Below are 17,901 nucleotides of genomic sequence, written 5' to 3' on the forward strand. Positions count from 1 at the left end.
ATTTTAGAAGAAAAAAATTAGGTAATATTTTCCATCATTAGAAAAATAATTTCCATTGTGTCATGGAATAAGGATTACACTAGGAATCAGAAAACCTAGGTCCTAGTCTTGACCCTGCCACTAATGTGCTGTGTAGTCATATAATTACTTTATGTGTTGTTTGCCTTTGTGAAAGTGTCTCAATTACTCTTGGCTTCATGCTATTTAGAATTACTTCTGTTTCTAGATCTTGATTAAGAAAAAAGCAGAATTAATTGACAAAACAATGGTATATGCCCTGAAAGTAACCCTGAAAATATCCCTGCATTTGGATTGAAAACAGCTCAATCCAACCCTGAGTGGTCCCTATTTCCTTGCAGATAACACTAAGACTGTTTTATTCCACATTATTAAAGTGCATGTCTGCATTCCAAGCTATTGATGAGCATCTCCTGTTGCTAGACAGAAGTCTGTCCCTTATTGCCCAATCTCAGTGACACCCAACCCACTTTCTTAGAATATTATATAACCTGTAACCTCCTCATCTTCCCCAGGCTTGGTTCTATCCCAAACCTCCATATGAATATATTTTTATCTTAAAAGTAATTAAAAAATGTGTTGCACACACTGAGGCTCTCTGGTTGTATACAGTCTTAGTTTTACAATGTAAAATAAGTTAATTGGACTAAATAGTCTGTGAGGCATTTTTCTACTCTAATTTTTTATGTCTATAAAATATATCGTAGTTCACTCTGATCATGAGAAAAGTTTTAAACTTTTATGTGATTTTAAGATGCACTATAAATTCAAGATATAACACATCCATTTTTAATTATTGAGTGTAAATTAATTAATTCAAATCAACAAAGATTTAAAAACCTTCTTTGTGACTTGAACACTTTGCTCAGACCTGGAATTTGAAAACAAATATAAACCAGCTTTGTACCATATGCTCTTCTATATGCTTAAGATGGAGTTATTTCCATTTTCCTTCAGCAGTCCATCTTATTTTCCAACCCAGAATACCCTGTATTTCCCAACATAAGCTAATGACCTGAAATCTCATTCTGATTGAGATTTTATTACTCAATTCTTCATTTCCTCCAGTTGACCCTCTTTTCTGTTGGATTGTTAAAAGGTAAATTGATGGGTTTGCTTATAAAGAGCTTATATATAATGTAATTTTGATTTTAATTTTCCAACAGCAGTTATGGTTGTTTCCAAATCCAGAGAACACATTGCTGTGGAGAGAAAAAAATGAAGTAACAAAGGAAAGAAAACTTTGATTTCTGACCATGTTGATTTGTTATTCAATGCATGCCAATTGCATAACAAATCAGGACCAACCCCCTTCCACAAATTAGAGATGGATTCCCAATATAGGAGACAGACTTTTAAACATAAAAATGACAGGAAATTATTAAAGGAAACAATACAATATTAGGTAGTCTAATTTCTAATTGAATGAAATATTAGAGACTCTCCAAGTTGAGAGAGGGAGAATGAATAGATATAATTCCCTGAATTAAAAAAAAGGTGCCCCACTCCTTACAATTTTCTGTATACAATCAAATAAACATGGGAAAAACTGATTGATAATTTGGCAGTTCATAACACATAAGAGTTGTTTGAGATATATAAAATGAGAAAATTCATTTCATCAGTTAACATATCTAGTTATGTTTTTGGTCAATTTAAACTGACTTTTTCATTAAGGATCTCTAAACAGGAAGTAATAAGAAGCCCAGTTTTATAGCCATGCAAGGTTATGTTTAAACAATACAAAAATAATTTTTTCCCAATTCCCACAATTTAATGAACTTTTCTCATAGGAAAGAAGTTGGACACTACCCAAAACTGAATGGGAGGAAAATCAAGATAAGATCCCAATTGACACACAAGATAGAGTAAATATGGTTCACCTAAATGCTTCAGTTTTCAAATACTCTCCTAATTCCCTCAATTCTCTCAATTTTCTCAGTGTCCTCCCTCTCTCACCCTGACTTTTGAGCTTTTCTTTTTTTTTTTTTTGTCTTTCTCTCAGAGTCTAAACTCTTTGAGGAAAAAGGGACTGATTTTCTTTTTCTTATTTATATCAATGTTTGTTGGATTTTATTGAATTTAAAATTATAAATAATGGAATATTCTTTAAAAAAAACATGGAGAGACAGGTGAAGTGATGAAAAGTGAATTGAACAGAATCAGGAGAACACTGTACACTGTAATTGCAGTAAAGTATGATGAACAACTGTGAATGACTTAACTGTTATCAGGAATGCAAGGATGTAGGACAACCTGAAGGCACTCATAACAAAAAACAAACAAAACCCCCCACAATCTGTAACCATAGAAGAAACTTCCAGAATTTGAACACAGATTGAAGCATACCGTTTTCATTTTATTTCCTCCATGGATTTTTCTTTAGTGTAAGCTGTATTTGTCTTCTTTAAAAGAAAATAAATACTGAGATTTTTTTTTCCTGAGCTCATACTGACATTTTATTGTAGTAGCCATAAATCACAAACATTAGAGTTAGAGACATGCTCAGTACAGTCTAAAACTCTGAAAAGTGGAATTGGTCAAAAAGTCTATTTAAAAGAGTCAGATTACATAAATTTACCAAGATAGGTGGAGTTTGATAGCTACTTCTATCTTTCAAATTTTAATACATCTCCTTAAAAAGTTTAGGTTTTTATCTTATCTGGAGACCAGTTATGTTACTTCTGTTCCATACATGGTAAACGGTCAAGATCATTCTATAACTGAGATGTCTTAAGTCCTTGGGAGCATCTGCACAAATTCCAGGACACTGAAGGCATTAATACAACTCCCCTTGACAAGAATATCCTGTCAATGGACTGTAAGGAATTTTCCATGTTATTTTACTTCCAACATAATTACTGATTCTCATATACAATTATTCAATCTATTAATAATTGAGATTATTGTTTATAAGTTATCACTAAAATAATAATTATCTAATGGGATTACCTGCAGAAGATATTTAGCTCTGATAAGACATTAAACGATGATTATAAACTGAAATTGCTTAATTAAATTATCCTTTAAAATTCTTTTATAATATTAAATCTATGGAAATATGTATTGTATGATAATAACCTATGCCACATTACCTGCTGTCTTGGGGAGGATGGATGAATGGTAGAAATGGAGATAGCATAGGTCACAAAATGCCAGAAAATGCTTATTGAAAATTGTATAAACATGTAATTTGGAAAAAATGAATTAAAAAATCCTGTATGTCAAAGAGTTTATATTCTGTAAGAGTCACCAAAAGAACATATATCCATATTTTAAGAATTATTATAAAGACAATTTAAGGAAACAAATTTCTACTTAAGGCACAAGAAGAACACAAATGAACTAATACAAATTATATGAAAAGTAATACAAAGAAGAGGCAAAGAAATAGATACTGACCTATAGAGCAAGTAACAACTGGTAAAATGAGAATCAGGAAAGGCTTCATATAAGATTTTGATTATTATTTGAACAAAGCTGGGTATCATTAAAGGGGAGTTCCATTGAACAGTGAATAGAGTACTAGGCCTGGAGTAAAATCCGATTTCAGATACTAATTGAATGATCTGGGTAAGTAACTTAATCCTATTTGCTTCAGTTTCATCATTTGTTAAATGATCTCGAGAAGGAAATGACAAACTGCATCACTATCTTTATCAAAATAACCTAAAATAGGGGCAGCTGGGTAGCTCAGTGGAGTAAGAGTCGGGCCTAGAGACAGGAGGTCCTAGGTTCAAACCCGGCCTCAGCCACTTCCCAGCTGTGTGACCCTGGGCAAGTCACTTGACCCCCATTGCCCACCCTTACCACTCTTCCACCTATGAGACAATACACCGAAGTACAAGGGTTAAAAAAATAATCTAAAATGAGTTACAAAAATAGTTGTACATAACTGAAAAGTAGTAACAGCAATAGGCAATCTAAAATGCTGATGGGATTAAAGAGTGTATTCCAGACAAATGAAATATGTGTAGAAAGGCAAGGAAGACGAAGGTACTGTGCTATGCAAAGGGACCACTAATCATAAATAACCCCTCAAAGGTCTGCAACATCATTTTTGCACCTAAGTTATATGGTGGATAAACTGCTAGGTTTGAATCAAGACCTAAGTTTAAATGTATCCTCAATTTTATCTCAAGGGTTCTATTTATTAAATTCATGAATCAGAAAGGGCTTCTTTCACTCACATTGAACCCATGATTAAAGCACATCTTATGAGGTTTTTGGAAATTTATCACTGCTTGACACTGATTTGATAAGACTTTTATTAATTCTATCCCATCACTTTCCTTTCAGTTACAACTACGTGCTGTGGTTGTCTGGCCACTATTCAAGAGATTTGGAAGCTATCAATTGCAATTCAGTTGCTTACTGAGAAAGAGAAGAAAAAATAGGGGGAAAATCCCTCATATCCTGGACCTACTACATACTCATTTGGAACCCATTCTTTAACCAGATTCAGTTAGAATACTCTCTTGTCAGTTAGAGGTTCTAATCTACATAACCACATAGATTCCACTGGAACACTCTGGTCAGGGTTCAGTTAGATGTTCTATTTTGCTTATTCACTCATAATGCAGATAGATATATGGCACATGGAGTGAAGTTTACAGAAACTGGAAGAAAGGATAAACATTAACATTTTAAAGTAAAAACTTAAAAGACTCATCCTGAAATACTTTGTATAGTAGAGACCTTGGTTGATTCTGATAATAAAGAAGTGAGTTGTTTCTGTCTTACTCCCCTTGTATTATGAATGGGTGAGACAATCCTAGGAAAGACTAATTTTTTTTTACTCTGAAAATTGAATTTATTATGTACTTAACATCACATATACAATATGATATTACATACTTTTAAAAAGAAAGTTCTATGTAACAGATTCACAACTTCATATATACAGTCCTCTCTTTCTGTTCTACTTTATATATTGCTGTTCATTCATGTCCAAATCTTTGTGACTCCATAGCACACCAGGTCCTTCAATCCTCTCATTTTCTTGTTTCTATGATACTATCTATCCATCTCATCCTCTGGCATCCCCACTTCCTTTTGCCTTCAACCTTTCCCAACATCAGTCTTTTCCAAATGAGTCTTGTCTTCTCATGATGTGGCCAAAGTTTTTAAGTTTCTATATCAGTATTTGTTCTTCCAATGAATTATTTGAATTCATTTCAAAGTATTGACTGATCTGATCTCCTTGCTGTTCAAGGAACTAGTCTTCTCCAGTACCACAATTCAAAAGCATCTGTTCTGCAGCACTCAACTTCCCATGGAGTCCAACTCTCATAGTCATGCATTACTCCTGGAAAAAACATATCTTTGACTCTATGGACCATTGTTGGCAAGGTGATGTCTCTGCTTTTTAGTATGCTTCCCAGATTTGCCCTAGCTTTCCTACCAAGAAACATGCATCCTTTAACTTCAAGATTACAGTCACCATCTACAGAGTTCTTTTGGCCCACGAATATAAAATTTGACATTTCTTCCACATCTTCTCTCTCTATTTTCTAGGAAGTGAAAGGATCAGTTGCCATGATACTAGTTGGTTTTGTTTTTTTTTAGGTTAAACTTCAATCAGGCTTTTACATTCTCTTCTTTCACCTGAAGCAAGAGGCTTCTTAATTCTTCTCTTTCTAATATTAGAGTGGTATCATCTGCAAATCTAACATTGGTGATATTTCTCCCAGCAACTGGCTTTTAATTCATCCATCCTAGCATTTCACATGATATACTCTCATGCAGAGAAGAGAGAAAGCACTCCCATTGAGCTGCTGGGTGGAGGGGTGGGTGAAGTCTGAAGAAATCTATGGAATCCTCCTCCAAAAGCAGTATAATGTCAATCATCTTTCCCAGCCCCTGGATCTTCCCAAAAGGTATATAAGCTCCCCAATTTCCTTTGTTCCTTGGAGTCCTCATCTAGCGCAGTGGCACTCCCAGGGGGGTCAGGGAGCAGAGTGAAGCAGTGTTCAATTCTTGGATTCTGCACAAGGCGCAGCTTCTGCAACACTTAGTCTTCGATTCCAGTAACACTGGCCTGGTGGACTGTTCCATGAACAAGACTCTCCATCTCTTTGCGCTGTAACTGTCTGCCAGGCCTGGAATGTTCCTCCTCCATTGTCAGGAAAGAGTAATTTTGCTGGGGTCCCAGGTGTATTCATTTTTGAGATATCAATAACTATTAACTAGAGAATAACATGCTAATTTCCACTTCACACACCAATTAACTAAATCTAGAGCCTTTGATTTCACTAAATATTAGTTGCTCCTCCCCATTGCTGCCCTCTATGATCTCTCTAACCCACTGAAGTTTATTTTAACAGTCTTTCTGCCTCATATTTGGTGCTCTGATACTCTCCAATACCCCTGATTATAGTTGCTCTGATCCAATGAATGATCCTTGCTTCTATGTTGCTATTCCACTATATTTTCACGTTGATACATTGCATGGGTTTCCTTTCCTTTACCCACAGCTCCTTTCTTGTTGTTTCCCTTCATCCTTAAAGAAGATCAAAATGACATCAGAATATAAAGATAAATGTATAGTGGATCTGATTGTGGTTGATCAGACCAATACAATCTCAGAAGTTTCTACCATAGGTTGGATTTAAATAGTTATATGATCCTTTGAGAGTGAGAGATATCTCTACATTTGCATATCTTACATTTATTTGCAGTTAAAGTAATTCTGCTTTGCTTATAGAGCACAGTCCTCTTTGATACAGGTACACCATTTCTGGATGGTCCTGCAATCTAAATCCTGGATGGTCTTACAATCTAAACACATAGCAGCTAGAAACTTCTTTCTAAGATTTCCTGCTAACTGCTCAGCTTCTAAATATATTAATATTATCTTGACCATTCGAATGTGAGCTTCTTTAGGGCAGGAGTTGTTTCTACCTTACTTTAAATACCTACATACTGATAGGGATTAAGGTTGTGGGAGTTACATTGTAATAAATGCATATAAACATTATCTCTTCTATATTTTTACTTTCTGAGGAACTTTTCTCTTAAATACAATCATTTTTTCCAATAAAATGATATCTTGACACTAAAAGCTCAGAGTATAAAAGCTACTTAAAGGTTGTTTATAAGTATAACAGACAGTTTTATATGTAACATACTTTTAAAGATTATTGTTGCCTTCTCCTTGCTGTTGCCTAATTTATACTAGAAAATTAGGGCCACAGTAATTACCTAATAAATTTGAAAAATAATAACAAGTAACTCTGGCCTAAAATACTTTTAATGGAAGAAATTATTTTAAACTGTTGTTAATTTCATTTTGTTATATTTAAAATTAATCTTGGAAACATATTGAATTATAATTAGTTATAGTAAAAGAGAAAAAGGAAAATATTATCAGGTCACCCTAAATACCAAAATCTCTTGCAGTGTTTATATGTTTTTAGTTACCAGGATTCTGCCTATTTTATAAGTGGCTGAAAAGGGGCCCAGCAAGCCATATGGCTAGAAAAGAGTGAGAGAGAAGAGATTTCAGTCAGCATGATACCCTCACCAAGAAAAAGACCTTTGCTAATGCTTGGCCCCATCTTTTATTTCCAATAGGAGAGTTGGCATCATGAGTTCTGTCCGCCTGGCATATCTTCTGCCAGACCATTCAGGAAGTCAGGACTTCATTTCGCCATGAGGCCACTTTATGTGACTTGATATTCTTTCTTTCTTTTTTTTTATTTTTAATCATTTATTAATATTCATTTTTAACATGGTTACATGATTCAAGCTCCTACTTTCCCCTTCAACCCCCAGTCTCCCCCCAATAGCCGATGTACATTTCCAATAGTTTTATCATGTGTCCTTGTTCAAGACCTATTTCCAAATTCTTGGTAGTTGCATTGTTGTGGTAGTTTCGAGTCCACATCCCCAATCATGTCCTCCTCAGCCCACTTGTTCAAGCATTTGTTTTTCTTATATGTTTCCTCTCCTGTAGTCCTTCCTCTGAATGTGGGTAGCGTTCTTTAACATAAATCCCTCATAATTGTCCTGGGTTATTGCTTTCTGCTGGTACAGAAGTCCATTACATTCGATTTTACCATAGTATATCAGTCTCCGTGTACAGTGTTCTTCTGGCTCTGCTCCTTTCTCTCTGCATCAGTTCCTGGAGGTATTTCCAGTTCACCTGGAACTCCTCTAGTCTATTATTCCTTTTAGCACAATAGTATTCCATCACCAGCATATACCATAGTTTGTTCAGGCATTCCCCAATTGAAGGACATACCCTCCTTTTCCAGGTTTTTGCCACCAGAAAAAGCGCGGCTATAAATATTTTCATACAAGTCTGTTTATCTATGATCTCTTTGGGGTACAAACCCAACAATGGTATGGCTGGATCAAAGGGTAGGCATTCTTTTATAGCCCTTTGAGCATAGTTCCAAATTGCCAGCCAGAATGGTTGGATCAGTTCACAACTCCACCAGCAATGCATTAATGTCCCAATTTTGCCACATCCCCTCCAGCATTCATTACTCTCCCCTTCTTTCATTTTAGGGAATCTGCTAGGTGTGCGGTGGTACCTCAGAGTTGTTTTGATTTGCATTTCTCTAATTATTAGAGATTTAGAACACTTTCTCATGTGCTTATTGATACTTTTGATTTCTTTACCTAAAAATTGCCTATTCATGTCTCTTGCCCATTTATCAATTGGGGAATGGCTTGATTTTTTATACAATTGACTTAACTCTTTGTATATTTGAGTAATTAGACCCCTGTCAGAGTTTCTTGTTATGAAGATTTTTTCCCAATTTGTTGTTTCCCTTCTGATTTTGACTACATTGTTTTTGTTTATACTAAAGCTTTTTACTTAATATAATCAAAACCGTGTAATTTACATTTTGTAATTTTCTCTAACTCTTGCTTGTTTTAAAATCTTTTCTTTCCCAGAGATCTGGCAGGTATACTATTTTGTGTTCACTTAACTTATTTATAGTTTCCCTCTTTATATTCAAGTCATTCACCCATTCTGAATTTATCTTAATGTAGGGTGTGAGAAGTTGATCTAAACCTAATCTCTCCCAAATTGTTTTCCAAATTTCCCAGCAGTTTTTGTCAAATAGTGGATTCATGTTCCAAAAGTTGGTCTCTTTGGGTTTATATACACTGTCTTGCTGATGTCATTTACCCCAAGTCTATTCCATTGATCCTCCTCTCTGTCTCTTAGCCAGTACCATATTGTTTTGATGACTGCTGCTTTATAGTATAGTTTAATATCTGGTACTGCTAGGCCCCCTTCCTTCACATTTTTTTTCATTATTTCCCTTGATATTCTTGATCTTTTGTTATTCCAAATGAAATTTGTTATAGTTTTTTCTAATTCAGTAAAGAAGTTTTTTGGTAGCTTGATAGGTATGGTGCTAAATAGGTATATTAATTTCGGTAGGATGTTCATTTTTATTATGTTAGCTCGTCCTACCCATGAACAATTAATGGTTTTCCAATTATTGAGATCCAGTTTTATTTGTTTGGAAAGTGTTTTGTAGTTGTTTTTGTATAATTGCTGTGTTTGTTTTGGTAGATAGATTCCCAAGTATTTTATATTGTCTAGGGTGATTTTAAATGGTGTTTCTCCTTCTACCTATTGCTGCTGTGATGTGTTGGAAATATATAGAAATGCTGATGATTTATGTGCATTTATTTTGTATCCTGCAACTTTGCTAAAGTTGCTGATTACTTCTACCAGCTTCTTAGTTGATTCTCTAGGATTTTTTAAGTAGACCATCATATCATCTGCAAAGAGTGATAGCTTAGTCTCCTCTTTTCCTATTTTAATACCTTCAATTTCTTTTTCTTTTCTAATTGCTATTGCTAGTGTTTCTAATACTATGTTGAATAATAGAGGTGATAATGGGCATCCTTGTTTCACTCCTGATCTTATTGGGAAGTCTTCTAATTTATCCCCATTGCACATAATGCTTGTTGATAGTTTAGGTATATACTGTTTATTATTTTTCGGAAGGGTCCTTCTATTCCTATACTTTTCAGTGTTTTCAATAGGAATGGATGCTGTATTTTGTCAAAGGCTTTTTCAGCATCTATTGAGATAATCATGTGATTTTTGTTGGTTAGACTGTTGATATGGTCAATTATGTGGATGGTTTTCCTAATGTTGAACCAACCTTGCATTCCTGGTATAAATCCCACCTGATCATGGTGAATGATCTTCTTAATTACTTGCTGGAGTCTCTTTGCTAATATTCTATTTAAGATTTTTGTATCTATGTTCATTAGGGAGATTGGTCTATAGTTCTCTTTCTCTGTTTTTGGTCTACTGGCATTGGAATCAGTACCATATTTGTGTCATAAAAGGAATTTGGTAGGACTCCTACTTTGCTTATCATATCAAATAATTTGTATAGTATTGGGATTAGTTGCTCTTTGAATGTCTGATAGAATTCACTTGTGAATCCATCAGGTCCTGGTGATTTTTTCTTAGGGAATTCTTTGATAGCTTGTTCAATTTCTTTTTCTGATATGGGATTATTTAGGTATTCTATTTCTTCTGCTGTTAATCTAGGCAATTTATATCTTTGTAAATATTCATCCATATCTCCTAAATTGTTATATTTATTGGCATATAATTGGGCGAAATAGTTTTTAATGATTGCCTTAGTTTCCCCTTCATTAGAGGTAAGGTCTCCCTTTTCATCTTTAATACTGTCAATTTGGTTTTCTTCTTTCCTTTTTCTTATTAGATTGACCAGTCCATTGTCTATTTTATCTGTTTTTACAAAATACCAGCTTCTAGTCTTATTTATTAAATTCAATAGTTCTTTTACTTTCGATTTTATTAATTTCTCCCTTAATTTTTAGTATTTGTAATTTAATTTTCATCTTGTGGTTTTTAATTTGCTCACTTTCTAATTTTTTTGAGTTGCATGCCCAATTCATTAATCTCTGCCCTCCTTAATTTGTTAATATATGCACTCAAGGATATAAATTTCCCCCGGAGTACTGCCCTGGCTGCATCCCACAGAATTTGGTAGGATGTCTCATCATTGTCATTCTCTTCAATGAAATTATTGATTGTTTTTATGATTTCTTCTTTGACAAATTGGTTTTGGAGAATCATATTGTTTAATTTCCAATTAGTTTTTGATTTGCCTGTCCAGGTGCCCTTACTAATTATTATTTTTATTGTATTATGATCTAAGAAGGTTACATTTATTATTTCTGCTCTTTTGCATTTGTTTGCAATGATTCTATGCCCTATTACAGGGTCAATCTTTGTGAATGTACCATGTGCAGCTGAAATGAAGGTGTATTCCTTTTTGTCTCTATTTATTTTTCTCCACATATCAATTAAATCTAATTTTTATAGGACTTGATTCACCTCTGTTACCTCTTTCTTATTTATTTTTTTGGTTTGATTTATCTAGACCTGAAAGAGGAATATTTAGATCTCCCACTATTATGGTTTTACTATCTATTTCCTTCTTGAGCTCTGCCAGTTTCTCCTTTATGAATTTGGATGCTATACCACTTGGTTCATATATATTGAGCAGTGTTATTTCCTCATTGTTTATACTGCCTTTAATCAGGATGTAATGACCTTCCCTGTCTTTTTAAATCATTTCTATTTTTACTTTGGCTTTGTCATTAATCATAATAGCCACTCCTGCCTTCTTTTTCTCATTTGATGCCCAAAAGATTTTGCTCAAGCCCTTAACCTTAAACTTGTGTATGTCTACCTGCCTCATATGTGTTTCTTGTAGACAACATATGGTAGGATTTTGGTTTCTGATCCAGTCTGCTATTTGCTTTCGTTTTATGAGTGAGTTCATCCCATTCACATTCAGAATTATAATTATCAGTTGTGCATTTATTGACATTTTTGTATCCTCCCCTAGACCCACCCCTTTTTATTACACTATTTTCTTTTAAACTAGTGGTTTGCTTTGAGCCGGTATCCCTTATCCCCTCCCTTGATTGACTTCTTTTTCTGCCCCCTCCCTTGTTATTCCCCTCTTTTTTTTAAAGGCCTAATGAATTCCCTCACCTTTCTTCTCCCCTCCCTTTTTTGTCCTCCCCACTCCCCTGCTCCCTTTGGTTTATCCCTTCTCACTTTCTCAGTAGGGTTAGATAGAGTTTTTTATCCCAATGGATAATATAGCTACTCTTCCCTCTCTGGATTGATTACACTGATTGTAAGGTTTAAATATTACCTCTTAATGCTCTCTTCCTCTCCTTCTTATACTAATATTTGTCCCCTCTCCTTCCCATGCCCTCTTTGTGTGTAATAGAATATCCTATTTTTCTCATTTACTCAGATTTCTCTTGGTGTCCCCTACTATTCCCCCCCTTCTTTCCCACCCCCCATGTCATCTTAGACCATTTAGTATCCTGTCCTCTCCCTATGAATTATTCTTCTGTTTGCTATAATAGTGAATCTTATAATAGTGAATAGAGTTCACTATAGAGAATTATACATAGCATTTCTCAACATGGGAATACAGATAATTAGATATTATTTAAGCCCTTTAAGAGTCAAATTTAAAAAATTATGAGTTTTCTTCCTTTTCCCTCTGTTTCTTATTTACCTTTTCATGTTTCTCTTGATTTTTGTGGTTGGATATCAAACTTTCCATTTAGTCCTAGTCTCTTTTGTGCAAAAACTTGGAAATCTTCAATTTTGTTGAATGCCCATACTTTCCCCTGGAAGTATATAATCAGTTTCGATGGGTAGTTGATCTGTGGCTGAAGGCCCAGCTCTCTTGCCTTTCTGAATATCATATTACAAGCCTTGCAGTCTTTTAGCATTGAGACTGCCAAATCCTATGTGATCCTGATTGGTGCTCCTTGATATTTGAATTGTCTTTTTCTGGCTTCTTGTAAGATTTTTTTTCTTTTACTTGATAGATCTTGAATTTGGCTATTATATTCTTAGGTGTTGACTTTTCTGGGTCCAGTGTAGAGGGTTATCTATGGATCCTTTCAATGTCTATATTGCCCTCTTGTTGTAGAACTTCAGGACAATTTTGATGAATAATTTCTTTAAGTATGGAGTCCAAGTTTCTATTAATTTCTGATTTTTCTGGAAGACCAATAATTCTCAATTTGTCTCTTCTAGACTGGTTTTCTTGGTCTGTCACTTTCTCATTGAGATATTTCATGTTTCCTTCTATTTTATCAGTCTTTTGACTTTGTTTTATTTGTTCTTGTTGTCTTGAGAGATCATTGGCTTCTAATTGCTCAATTCTAGTCTTAAGGGACTGGTTTTTGGCTATAATCTTTTGGTTTTCCTTTTCAATCTGGTCATTTCTGGTGTTCAATTTGCTTATCAGTTCATTTGATTTCTGAACCTCACTTTCCAATTGCAAACTTCTGCCTTTTAAACTGTTATTTTCTTGCCAGATCTCTTCCATCTTCCTCAACATCTCATTTTTGAACTCTTCCATAGCTTGTAACCAGTTTTCATTGTTTTGCAAAGGATTGGATACTTGTTTATCCTCCTCTGTTGTCTGGATTTTCTCTGTATAAAAGTTGACGAGTGTTCCAGAGTTTTTCTTGATAATCTTTTTCTTCTGGGGTTCTCAGCTTGCCATTGTTAGCCCTGCCCCTTCTCAGCTTTGACTTCACACTCAGGGTCTGTCTGTGCTTTCTATGCTCCCAAGGAGGGCTCCAGTCTCCTTGTCCTCAGGGTCGAGCCTCCTGGTCTTCCACCTGTCTGCCCCTCTGCCCGAGGCTCCTTCAGCAATCTCAGGGGCTGCTTCTACAGCCTCGCTCCCCTCTACACAGGGTCCCCATTTAAGTTCCAAGCCTGAGCTTGAGATCTTTGTCGGTGCCTAGGGCACTGCCTTCACCCGTGCAGATGCTTGGGAAAGTCCATGCACGTTCTTTAGCCACTTGGGATTCTACGTCTTGCAGCTCTCAGGTACAAGCCCTGGAGCTGCCAGTGACTTACTGTGTGCCCCAATCCTGCTTTCACTCTTGTGCATTGGCCTTGGTGCTGTGAGTGGTGTGGGGGGAGGGGGAGGGGCTTCTTCCTCTCGTGTTTTAATGAGAGCTATTTCACCCCTTTATAACATTGAAATGCCCAGATTCCGCATACCTTCAATGCTGCGCCCTGTTGTGGGGTCCCTTCTTTCGTCTGGATTCATTTTTATGTCCCCTTGAGGAGTCCTGTATGCTGCGGTTAGGAGAGATCAAGCAGCTGCTCCTTACTCTGCTGCCATCTTAACCAGAAGTCCCTTGATATTCTTTCTTAATGCGTATGTGCTGAGTAAGGGGCTATATTTTTATATTAATTTTACTCAATTTGTGTCACACTTTTCATGATCTCATTTGAAGTTTTCTTGTGTTATAAGAAAAGTTAAGTTTGCAAAGGGCAGACACATGGGCCATCAGAGTGCAGGATTCTGGAATTCTGCTGGGGAGAGCTGGAGTGTTCTAAGGGACAGTTGGGCCTTGTGGTGGGTCTTTGCTCTGGGTTTGGGCCTGGAGAGAGACTAGCGACTTTCCCTTGACTTTTTATACCTTGCTGCTCTGTTATCCTGCTTCTTTGCTACCTAATTGTTATCTACATAGTTCCTAGTGTGATCCTGAATTCATCTGGTCCATCTGTTAGTAAAATTTGTTCTGGGTTCCTTTTGCACCTTTTTCCTGAGCCCTGTCCTGTCTAACTGCCAAAATCCACTACCGTCTATTACCAACAAAAAGGGGAGTTTTTTGAGTCAGTGTAGGTTTATTTATATTAGGGTCTAGGTCTTTAGACAGATAGGCAAGTTCAGTATAGTTTGAATCCAAGAAGACTCCTGGTGACAGGACATTTGGATCTGGAGGGATTTGGTTAGAAGACATTAGATTAGAATAATCCAAATCCCCTTTTCACCTTCCCTTGATTAATAAATCCATCATCTATTCTTTGTTTTATACTTTTCTGTGTTGTTACCTCAGGACAGGCTTTGCCTGGACTGGGCCTATCTGCCCACAACTGGCTTTCCCAAATCATTATTCTGATACTGGCCTTTAATTAAATATTCTAAATACCATCCTCCCATTACACTTGGCAATGATACTGGAGTGCACCCTTTCCTTTATCAGTCATTTTATTTTATTTTCAATGCTAATACAATCAATACTTTTATTTTTATATGTCACAATACAAATATAAGCTGTATTTCTGCCCCTACTCTTCCTTTTTAAATTTTCTTTGACAGGAAGTGGGAAGTCTTCTTACATGTTTGGAAACCACCTCTGGGGCAAGAGGAAAATGGTCAGTGTTGGAGGGACTATAGAAAGATGGGCACACTGATGCACTTTTGGTGGAGCTATGAATTTATCTGACAGTTCTGAAAAATGATTTGGAATTACTCTAAAAAGTCACTAAAACATATATCTTTGACTCAGTGCTACTATTGTTGGTAACCAAGAAGGGCAAAGATAGCGGGAAAGGTCCCATATATACAAAAATATCAATAGCAGCACATTTTGTAGTAGCAAAGAACTGAAAGGCAACAATACCCACCAATTGAGAAACACCAAACATTTGAGATATATGAAAGTTATGGGATATTGTTGTGCTGTAAGAAATGAACATGGATTAGAGAAATACATAAAGGCTTCTATGTACTAATGGTAGAGTGAAAGTAAGTAGAAACAGGAAAAACAATTTACACAACCACAATATTAAGGAACACAACACTCATAGACTTCAAAGCTCTGATCAATGAATATATTATGCAACTGTGACTTCAGAGGACTGGTAAAGGATGTTTCCTTTCTTTTCCTTTGGCAGAGAGGTGTTAAAACTACATATGTACAGAAAAAGAGAGAATTTTTAGACATGACCAATATGCTTATTTTTTCTTCATTGTGCTTATTTATCACAGGGGAGGGAAATACTGAATGGCATGGGAAGGGGTACCACTGCAAAGTTAAAACTATAGGTGCAGAAAAAGGGAGAATTTTTAGATATGCCCAATATGCTTCTTTTTTTCTTCACTGTGCTTATTTATCACAAGGGAGGGAAATACTGAAGGATAAGGGAAAGGGTCAGACTACTGAAAGTGAATGATGTAAAAGAGTGTCAGTGTTTTAAAAGGGGAAGGGGGGAAAATGAAAAAAAACAAAAAACAAATATATCTGAGGCCCAGTACCATGATGTTCTGGTGAAATAGAACAAAGAATTGAAAACTGAGAAATGGGCTTCCTTGTATTTTCTTTTCTTTTATCTGTCTGGTCTGGGAATTGCTGGGCAAGTGGGGACCATCATGAGATGGGGAAGGGGTCTCATCATTGGGGGACAAGGCTTCATAGGCATGTGACCTCCCATAGGCATCCTCATGCCAGGAGGAGGCCCCATCATGCTAGGGTGAGGAGGTGGGATCATAGGCCCTCCTAGTGGAGGAGCAGAGAAAAGATTGGGAGGAATTCTTCCTTGCTGAAATGCCATGGTTGTTTTATCAATCAGGCTCTGGGCTTTCTCTTCCATCCATTTTTGATAATAGTCTCTCACATTCTCTTTGTGCTTCCTTCCACTACAGTGGGTCTTCCTCATAGATGGAGAATCATGAGTGAGATAGGTATCACAGTAATCACAGTAAAACTTGGGCATGATGTTCATGAGTGCCTTATTCTTTTCCAAGAACCTTCAGAATAGCCTGGCTGTTTTCCCCACACTCTTCCACATAGACGGTTAACTTCAGGATGCTCTTATTGAACAGCTAAAATGGGACCCAGCTCTTCAGACAGACACTCAGCAGGGACCCTAAAGATGGACTGCACCCCAGCAACAAAGAGAAGAGGAGACGCTGCCGCCAAATGCTAGAAGATCCTGGCCAACTGGTGGAGGGAGAAAGAAAAGGAGAGAGAGAGAGAGAGAGAGAGAGAGAGAGAGAGAGAGAGAGAGATAGAGAGAGAGTGGGAGAAGGGGAAAGAGAGCCTTTATCAATCATTTTAAAGATGAGGACCTGGAGCAAACAGGATTAAGTAACTTGCCTAGGGTCACACATATAGTAAGTGGCTGAGGAGCCAATTTGAATTCAGCAATAAGACTTTATGACTTCGGGGTCTACATTCTTATCCAATATGCCATCTAACTGTCCAAGTATTTCTTATACTTATTGTTCAATTTTATTTTGCTGGGTCATTAGAAGGATAAGTTCAAAGAGATCTAATCACAAAACCTTAACAGGACACATGTAGTTATTTTCATAGAATCATTACATTTAGAAATGGAAGGAAGCTCAGTAATCCAGTCCAAACTATTGGCAAATGCAATCCCCACTATAATACACTTTACAAGTGAACATCCTTACTTTTCCCTTTATTTTTACCTCTCTACACATAGGCTTTCTACTTCATTTTCAAATGAAACTGTTCTCATGGAAGTTACTAATGAACTCTTAAGTGCCAAATCTAAAGGCCTTTTATTTTCTCTCATACTTCTTGGCCACTCTGTAGCCATTGTTGTTCATCTTTTTCTCCTTAATACTCTCTTCTCTCTAGGTTTTCATGTTTCTCTGACTGCATATCTGAGAACTCCTTCTCATTTTCCTTTGCTGGATATCTATCCATGCTATGCCCATTAACCATGGATGTCACACAGGGTTCTATTGTAAGGATACTCTCTTCTTTTTGACCTTTATACTATTTCTCTTGGTAGTCTCATTAGCTCCTATAAACTCAAATATCATTTCCATGAAAATGATTCCCATATATACTTATCCAACACTAATGTGTCTGTTGTGTATCACAATTACAACTGAATATTACATATCTCAGACTCAGTATCTTATAAATATATACCATCTTCCCAATCATAGGCTAACAACTTTTATGTCATTGTTGGCACTTCACTCTACCACATCTCACAAATATAATTTGTTTTTAATGTGTATTAATTTTTAACTTGAGATATTT

At 36.0% G+C, this 17,901-nt stretch overlaps 1 protein-coding gene across 1 annotated transcript; it reads right to left on the minus strand.

Annotated features, from left to right (window-relative positions):
* Positions 1–16,207: 16,207 nt before the first annotated feature.
* Positions 16,208–16,594, minus strand: LOC123244338 (U1 small nuclear ribonucleoprotein C-like). The gene has a single exon (XM_044672753.1). It carries the CDS (start codon positions 16,592–16,594, stop codon positions 16,208–16,210), a length of 387 nt encoding a protein of 128 aa, XP_044528688.1.
* Positions 16,595–17,901: the final 1,307 nt, after the last annotated feature.

This window comes from Gracilinanus agilis, chromosome 4 (genome assembly GCF_016433145.1).
Source record: "Gracilinanus agilis isolate LMUSP501 chromosome 4, AgileGrace, whole genome shotgun sequence".
In the NCBI taxonomy this organism is placed as follows: domain Eukaryota; kingdom Metazoa; phylum Chordata; class Mammalia; order Didelphimorphia; family Didelphidae; genus Gracilinanus; species Gracilinanus agilis.